Consider the following 9,587-nt stretch of genomic DNA (forward strand, 5'->3'; position numbering starts at 1 on the left):
TCCTTTGTGGTCAGCGTTTAGATTTTGGGCAAAGCAACAGTTCAGCCAGTAGCCACCATTATTCATGCCGGGACATCCGCAAGAGCTGTCTCTGTCAGTGGTTGAAAATGGTTGACCATTTTGATAGGTCGTGGATCCTAGAAGTTTCGGTTGGTTGAGAATGTTCAAGTTATCACCGCTGTAACCAGACACGTGGATAGTGTAGTCATTTGAATCTGAATCAATCTAATGGAATATTTAAAACATCAAAAACTCGAAAAATTATCATTAACGGTTTGTCAGTCTTATAAAATGAAATTTGAGAATAAGTTGTAGTTGAGCGTTAAAAAAGTTAGATTACATTATATAGAAAAAATACAGTATACCAAAAAAGAGTCATATTCGTCGGAAAACCAAATTCCAATACCCAAGACTTCAAACCGCAACCTGTAATTTCCTGAATTGGTTAACTGATAAATTTTTTCAAGACCGAACCAGAAGTTTGAGTCGTACGATCCAAAGCCAGCCTTTAAAACATTTTTATCATTAATAAATAGATTGATGCAGTAAAAAGAATAACAGATTTTCAAAATTTTTCATTTCAGTTTTCTATCTAATTTTGTCTTCAACTTACAAAATTCCGGTTTCAATTCAATTAGTCATAATATAACTCTGATCTAAACTTACAATTAATTTTTCAAAGTTTATTATTTATTGTGAATAACAGATTTCAATCTGAAACTTTTTGGTAAATTTAAAAATATAAACGAATTTTAGTGAAAATGAAATTTCACATCGTATCAGACCTTGTAACTGGCCCATTTCCTGTCGAAACTCAGGCTGTTATCGAGTCTCTGCTGTACGACGATCCAGTCATTAACAGAAATCAAAGGGAATGGAGAAGCAAATGTTGGAACGGACAACAATTTGGTTGTGTTAGTAGCAATGTAGTCTAGGGTACCAACGTCCATTTGAGATGGGTACATAATTTATTTAAAGTTATCGCGATAATGTTAAATTAATAACTAATTAATGCTCTTAATAATAGTGAAAATTTTTCTTAAACCAAATCAGCGCTGAAACTCATGCTAAAACTTCATTCAACAAAATAAAAATCAGAACATCTTGAGGCCGTCATACATATAGGCATGACATGACTTATAATTGACATGACAGGACATATAATTGACACGAATCCATCAGAAATATTTTGCAAAAATTTCCATTCCAACCAGAAGGATTGACACAAATTGCCAAGTTTCGGGGCCTGACCAAACAGAAATAGAACCCCATGTTCTGTGGAATGTTGGTCAGCTGGGTGCACTTGTAGTACAATTGTCCGGAGTAAGTGAATGGAAACTCACACAAGGAACTGTTTACCGTTATGTATGCGTAATCTGATTCAGGTTCAAATATTTACGTCAGATGTGAAAATGCTTGCCAATTTTATAAAATATCTTACGAAGAAAATAATCAAAATTACTTTCAAGTTTAAAGAATAAATGGCGTAGAGTTTGCCTTTTTGTTGTGATGAAACGCCGTAAAATTGCACAAAAAATATTTCAGTTTGTGTTATTGTTTTACGAAATCATAATTTTAAACTGGTTTTATATTTATTGCAAATGCAAATGATCGTTTCAAACGAGCTTTTAAAAAATAAAATATTTAAAAAATCTAACCGAAGTTACCTGTCTGTAAAAAATATAATGATTTTAAAACTGATTGTCATTTTTTTTTCATAAAAATGATTCATAAAATACTAAGAAGAACACAATTTGAAATTTTTTCAAACCAACTGACCCCGTAAGCTGAACATCCGTCCACATAATCCAGCAAATTCTTATCCATCACCTGGACACTAAACACTTGACACTTACCACCATCCCCACCTTCAGCTGAACTTACCAAATCTTCCACGTAGTTGAAAACGTTACAGAAACTCTTTTTGAACCGAGAACAAATGACGGAACATTGGAGAGTTGACCTCGCCTTGACCTCCGCCTTGGGGGAAGCAGCGTAGCACTGCAGACCATAGTCATCATCGGAGAAACTTTTGTACTTGGAATAATTAAATGACTGGCCGTTGGAGAAACTCAACCACAACAACACCAACAACAGCCCGTGTGTTGTCAACAATGTTTTCATTCTCCTGGAAACCTCTGGAAAATTTGATGGCAAAAAATTATTTCGTCAGCAAAATCTTCTTGAGCTGCTCAACAATGATTAACAACTCATTCGCCTTGAAGTGTCATTGCTACTCATATTTATTTACAACAGATTATACAAAAATGTATACATGTTTATGTATATATGTACATACAAACATGTTCAATAAATACTAGTTCTATCATGTATATAAACGTATATTTACACACCACACACACACACACACACACACACACACACACACACACACGTAAATAAAAAAATTGACAACTTCTACAAAATTGAAAATAATTTACATGAGCCGAGCACAGTATCTCCGTATAAAATGTAGGTACTGGCTAATAGCAAAAACAGTTAAAAATCGGTTATTCAATTCAAATTTTTGTCACACTTCTCATAAATAATATTTAGGTAATGAACTGTGTAGCAGGGATGATATAACTGGCTAAATTCTATGAATTTTTTTATTTAAATATGTCTGTGTATATATTTGTACATGTGTATATATGACAATATATATAGAGAGAGAAGAAGAAAGAGAGAGAAAAAGAGAGAGAGAGAGAGAGGAAGACCTATTATAGCAGTATTTCGTGTAATCGGGCAACGAGAAATATTTCGTAGTTCTGGAAGTTTTTAATTTGTTGTGAAAATAAACTGTTTGTAACCGGCAAACCAGCTCTCAACTAAATATGAAATAAACATGAAGGAATTGTAAAATAGTGATGAAATGAATATAAAATAACTAAAAACTAATTATAAATTAATTATGAAGTAAATATGACGTAGTTATAAAATAATTAACGGGCGAAACAAATCCATTAAGAGAAGCCATTGTTTTTGGTATTTCCGCTCCGACGACGCGTGCATGTAGTCCGCCTATTGAAAGCGACTCCCCGTATACATCAGACGTCTGCCGCAATTATTTAACGCTTGGCTGGTCATTTTCTACATCGATTAGACAACAAAAGAATGTAAATAAAAATGCTCTAGTCATTAGTCCTGCTAATGTATGCAGTAGGTTTCGACTGTTTGCTCAATGATATTGTGAACGTTTCGTTGAGAGAAATTTCTCTTATAACATCTTCTGAAAGCAAAGTTACTCATCAACCTACTCTTCATCTTAGTTCCTCATTTTTCATTATTTCATTAATCTCTCATTCATTCATTTATCCAATCATTCATTCATTCATTCAATAAACTTCCCCCTACTAACTGGTCTCGGAAAAAATAACGATACCAATAAATCAATGATAATCGCTGGCATTACCCATAGGCAAATAAATCATTTGATTTTATTGTTAAGATGAAATGGATTGGTAAAAAAGGTTGCAATGACATTATAAACAAGTAATCTTGTGTCTAGAATGGTGGAATTATCTACAAGATGAGATAAATAAATATTTATTATTATTATTAGAATATTATTATTATTATTATATTTTATTAGTTAAATTTTTCATCATTAATAAAGACGCGATGTTATTAGTTATTGCAGTGTACATTACCTAACAAATTTAACATGTCCAAGTGCACAAAAAATGAATGCCATGAAACGCTGAGTTTGTGGTTATGTTTGTCCATGAACAATCAGTTAAATTTGTCAATCTATCACAAACTTCTTCTCAAAATCAACGCAGTCAAATGGAAAATTCTGTCTTGCATATGAGGAAATAATATATTGTAAATAGACTTCTTGCTAAAAACAAGACGGTGTTTCAGTTTATTTCAGTAATTTTCTTTTTGATATCGTGCTTCTGTGTTGTGTAACAAATAATACTTAACATCAACTTCCTTGGGCCAAAAATGAGTTGTCGTCAGTTTTTTGAGTCATAATTATGATACATATTGATTAACTGCAGATGATCATGATGGAAGCTTCTTGAAGACAGCAGAGTCATAAAGATGACAACGACTTTGTAGCATAAGAGGCATATTACCGTTTTTACTGTAAACATTTTTTTTATTAAAAAAAGAAAAAACAGTAAGAAAAAGATTTGAGACATTTTATAATTTTTAGTCTCGTAGTGTATCTTCCGAGTTCAGACCATTTTTCAAATGAGCAAGAGACATTAAGTCAAGTACTGTAGCTCAATTACTATTTTTATTTCAATAATAAGATATCTAAAAATTATAGTTAGGCATACTTTATTATATATATATTTATATGGGCATATACTTTAAATTCATATTCCAAAAATACGGAATTCGGTGTTAGGCATATATATATATATATATAGAAAGAGAGAGAGGGGGAGAGAGAGAATATAACATATTATAACATAGAAAATAATATAATACGTTATAATATAATAATAAGATATAATATGTTTTAATATAATATGTTATATTATATATATATATATATATAATTATATATGGTGTTAGGTAATATTTGGATTTCCATAAAAATTGTGGATTAAAATTTTGACAAAATGTTAGGGAATAGGTCACTGACGTTAACTTAATCGTAATGTAAGATGGCGAGTTTTCTACTAACAAGCATTGCCTGGTAACAACTTCTCCACCATCAGCTGATATTAATTTTTAATTAATTAATTGATAATTAACCTCAAGTTATTTTTTTTAGTTTTTTAGATTTTTTTTATTGATTTTGGATATTTAGTGAATTTTTTGCATTAAATAAAATGAGTTAGTGTTAGATTAAGCTGCAGTTTGTTAATTAGTAGAGCAGAGGTGGTTGGCAGTTAAATTAAAATTAATTTATAAAGAAAAAGTTTTGCTTAATTTTAGTTTGTGATTTATTTAATTATCATTTTTCTCCATTAAGAATAATATTACATTCAATGCAAGGCAATTTATTAACAAATTTTGTTAAATAAATAATAAATATAAATATAAATGAATAAGTGGGTAAATAAATAAAAATTATTTTTGTTTAATATTTATTTTTAAAAAATTATTTTTGCTTTTAGTTCAGTTATTAAATAACAAATAATAAAACCACATTAAAGTAATTGATTTTATTGTTATGATGTGATATTAACATTTAACTGAATTTTTAAACCTGCAATAAATAAGAAGAATAATTAATTGAAGAAGACACGATGGATGTGTTAGATGTACTGTTATTGAAAAAGAAGATGAAATCTTCTGACCATAGTTCTGTAAGTTTTAATGGAAAGTCGTGTCAATTATGAAATAAATTATATTTTAATTGTATTGTATAACAAGTCATTCACAATTATTGCAATAAATAAATTTATAATTATATATTAAATTTTTTACGAGATGAATTTTATTTATTTTTAGTGGTTCACTGAGTTTGTGTGTTTGTGTGTGTGTGCGCATTTGCATGGTTAATGGGATGTACTTGTAGCAGAAGACAAGATTAATGTGTTCGATGTACTGTTATTGAAAAAGAAGATGAAATGTTGTAGCAGGTCCCGCTTTTAATGTATTAAAAATAAATAATTAAAGACCAAAAAACCTAAAAAATATTTTGATAAGTTTCAAGCTTAAATGAAACATGGTCAACAATTCATCAAGTGTAATATGAGTTATTTAATATAGTAAATAATTACTTTATTCTACTATACTTGTTTTATTACATTGTATTGTATTTTTCTGTACTGCATTGTATTATTTAGGTTTGTATTGTATTTTGTGTATGTTTTATTGTGCTGGTTTGTGTTTCCTTTATGTTGTATTGTATTGTATTTTACTGTACTGTACTCCATGTTGTATTGTATTGATTATTGTATGTTAATGTTTGATCTTTGATTCACTATAATTTCTGTGATGTTATGTTAGTGTTTTACATTGTGTTGCATTGTATTGTATTGCATTGCATTGTATTGCATTGTATTGTATTGTATTGTTCTATTATGCACCTAACATAGCATTTCAATATCTTTGTATATCTGCTACTTTATTGTATCATATTATTGTTGTATTATTAGTGTTAATGTTGTTTTTCATGTTGTTGTTATTTAGTTGTGTTAATGTTTTCTATGTAGTTGTTGTGTTGAGATATTTTGCTGTTGTTGTTTTATTACGTTGATGTTTTTATGCTGGCTGTTGTTGATGCTATTGTTTTTGTAGCCGTTGTTGTCTATCAGTTAGCTGAGTGAATATGAAATATTGAGGAATGTTTAAAGTTTTTATGCTGAAAAATTTATTAAATTTTGACAAATGTTTTTTTGTTGGTGTCAGATGTAATTTGAGTCAAGCAACAACTTTGATGCTATTATCAATCATGAAATTGTAACTAAAAGTGAAATAAGAATAAAAAATATTTACCAATGTTTCAGACATCACCATCCATCATGGGCTTCAGGCCACAGAAAACGTCATCAACGTCAACGTCAGCGTCAACAACGCCAGCCTCCTACAAAGAGATAAGTTTGTTGTACGAGGATCAGAAGATCAAGTCGAACCCTCTGAAGAATCGATGTCGGAGGACCATCATATTGAACAAGGAGGGGTCCTCGTGTGGCTTTACCCTTCAGGTTGTGTTGTTGTGCGTGTGCGTGTGTGTGTGTGTATGTGTGGTGTTGTTTGTGTGGATCTGCTGTGTGTGTTATAGGATCTAGAGATGTGTGTGTGTGTGTGTTCTGTAGCATGTAGATTTATATGTATGTGTGTGTACGTGTGTGTATTATTTATTGACGTTTTATGATGCATTAAGCAATATGCATGATGGGGTGTATGTGTTGTGTTATAATGTAGAGTTGTTGAGTTGTGTCATGTCAAAAATGATGTTCAATTGATTACTACCACCATTGCCTGCAGACGTACGCAATCAAGAACCACAGGAAGAACAGGTCAGAACTGATCACGTACGTTGATTATGTTGAATATAATGGTCCCGCACATCGAGCTGGTATGAGGAGAGGTTGGTTGGTTGGCTGGTTGGTTGACTGGTTGGTTGGTTGTTTTGTAGGTTGGTTGGTTGTTTTGTAGGTTGGTTGTTTCATTGGTCGGTTGGTTCGTAGGTTGGTTTGTAGGTTGGTTGGTTGGTTGTTAGGTTGGTCGGTTGGTCGGTTGTTAGGTTGGTTGTTAGGTTGGTCGGTTGGTTGGTTGGTTAGTTTGTATGTTGGATGGTTGGTTGATTTGCTCATAGGCTGGTTGGTATTGGTTGGTTGGTTGATTGATTGGTTAGTTGTTTGTTTGTTTGGTTGGTTGGTTGATCGGTCAGTTGGTCGGTTGGTTGGTTGGTTGGTTGGTTGGTTGGTATATGTGTATGATTATATATATATATATATATTCAACACACAACACACGTTTAGACGGCATTTTCCCCGAGATCGGGGGTTGCCGTTTGGCTACCTATGATGAAACCAAAATACCCCTCGACGCCATCCACATCTGTCACTCACCTCAGTATCACGCAACCCCGCTTTCACCCTGTCCTTCTCCACCTGCTCTCTCCATCCCAATCGCGGACGACCCCTTCCTACCACTCCTTCAACCTCGAAATCCAACGCTCGCCTAATCCCGACCCTTTCATCCCTTCTCAACACATGTCCATACCACCGCAATTTCGATCTCCTTATCAATGTCACAATGTCCTCATTCAGTTCCATCATTGACATCAGCTCTGTACTACTCCTCCTATCCTTCACTTTAACCCCACACATCATCCTCACCATAGCTCTTTCAGCCCTCTGCAGTACACTTGCCTCCTCTCTCCTCAACACCCAAGTTTCACCACCATATACCATCGTTGCTCTCACACATGCTTTATATACCCTCCCTTTCATCTTCACTGACTATTTCTTTCCACACTATATATAACCCAGTTCCCTAAATTTCATCCATCCCACACGAACTCTAGCTGTAACTGCGCTCAAACATCCTCCATCCGCATTCAGCTTATCCCCTAAGTAAACAAAGCTTTCCACTCTTTCAATACCACCACTCAACCCCGTCCTTGCGTCCGTCCTATTATCACATTTCTTACATTTGAACGTGCCTTCCACCTTTTTCCGTGCCCCCCTCACACCACTACATCTCTTATGCACCCATTTCTGACATCCTATACACAATACCAAGTTAGCCTTCACTCGCCTGTCACATACCCCACAGGGGTCTATTTTACTTATCACTCGCTCCCCACCTTCCCCACTCACCATTACCTTCGTCTTACCAATATTAACTTTTAACTCTTACTTTTCAATAACACTTTTCCATCTGTCAAATTTTAACTGCAATTCTTCCATGCTATCCGCCATCAAGACTAAATCATCTGCATACAAAATCTCAAATAACAACCCCTCCATTATGTTTCCACACACAACATCCATCACAATTGCAAACAGAAACGGTGATAACACTGATCCTTGATGCACTCCTACCTTAACACTAAAAGCGTCCGACATCCCCCTTCCAACCCTCACCTTTGTCTTTGCCCCTTCATACAGCTGCATCACAGCTTTAACAAGTCTCTCATTCACTCCTTTCTTCCTCAACGCCCATTCAATGACCTTCCTCGGTACTCGATCAACAGCCTTTTCTAGATCCACAGAGCACATGTACAATCTTCGTTTTTTCTTTCTATAATTCTCCTGCAACATTCTCACCATGAACAACGCATCCACCGTTCCCCTACCAGGCATAAACCCACACCGCATTTCATTAACTGTCACCATACTTCTCAACCTCCTCTCAAGCACCCTCTCCACTACCTTCATTCCGTGCTCTAGTAATTTCACACCCCTATATGACCCACAATCTCTCTGTGTGTGTATATATATATATATATATATATATATATATATATATATATATATATTCCAACCCAAATAGTAAAGTTAAACTCCGAATTTATTACAACAATAAAAAGACGTCTCACCTAATACTGAAAAACAACTGCAGTCCTAGAGATAACTCTGAGTTAAAGCGTAATCACGTAATATATGAATTTAATTGCCCCTTTGACGGCTGTGCACGTCAACATGACTCATATATCGGGATTACTACTACCTCACTGACTAGAAGGCTGACGATGCATTAAACAGAGTGGTGCTATCAAATCTCATTTGGACTCAACACACTCAATCACAATTAGCCGTGAAATCCTCGACAGCAACACCAAAGTAATATACCAGAACAGCAACTACACGCATCTTAAAATTGCAGAAGCAGTCCTAATCGACATCAATAAACCAAAAATAAATATACAACAAAAAAGACAACCTCACTTCCAACCCGGCGCTTAACCAACAACGAAAACAAAGAAGTAATAAAAACTAGCATCGTAAATAGTGACAAAGAAGAATATGATGCTATCGATGAAGAAACGGAGACCAAAGAAGATGACCAGCCAATTAAGAAATTAAGAATATATATATATATATATATATATATATATATATATATATATATATATATATATATATATATATATATATATATATATATATATATATATATATATATATATATATATATATATATATATATATATATATATATATATA

The 9,587-nt window shown here is 33.3% G+C and overlaps 2 protein-coding genes across 2 annotated transcripts in view; one reads left to right on the top strand and one right to left on the bottom strand.

Annotated features, from left to right (window-relative positions):
* On the bottom strand, positions 1 to 845 carry HELRODRAFT_145252 (hypothetical protein; the record flags this gene model as incomplete). Its single annotated transcript, XM_009029718.1, has 3 exons — positions 1 to 225; positions 366 to 506; positions 786 to 845. Coding segments are annotated over 3 exons (426 nt in total), but the record flags the coding sequence as incomplete, so codon positions are not given.
* Positions 846 to 6,431: 5,586 nt separating this feature from the next.
* Positions 6,432 to 9,587, top strand: part of HELRODRAFT_193863 (hypothetical protein) — a gene marked incomplete at its 5' end in the record, with an annotated part of 7,916 nt that continues 4,760 nt past the window's right edge. The window contains 2 exons of the mRNA XM_009029719.1: positions 6,432 to 6,614; positions 6,898 to 7,000. Of these exons, the coding sequence (XP_009027967.1) occupies positions 6,432 to 6,614; positions 6,898 to 7,000 (286 nt within the window). The remainder of the gene's footprint in view (positions 6,615 to 6,897; positions 7,001 to 9,587) is intronic.

Source organism: Helobdella robusta, assembly GCF_000326865.2.
Source record: "Helobdella robusta unplaced genomic scaffold HELROscaffold_61, whole genome shotgun sequence".
NCBI lineage: Eukaryota > Metazoa > Annelida > Clitellata > Rhynchobdellida > Glossiphoniidae > Helobdella > Helobdella robusta.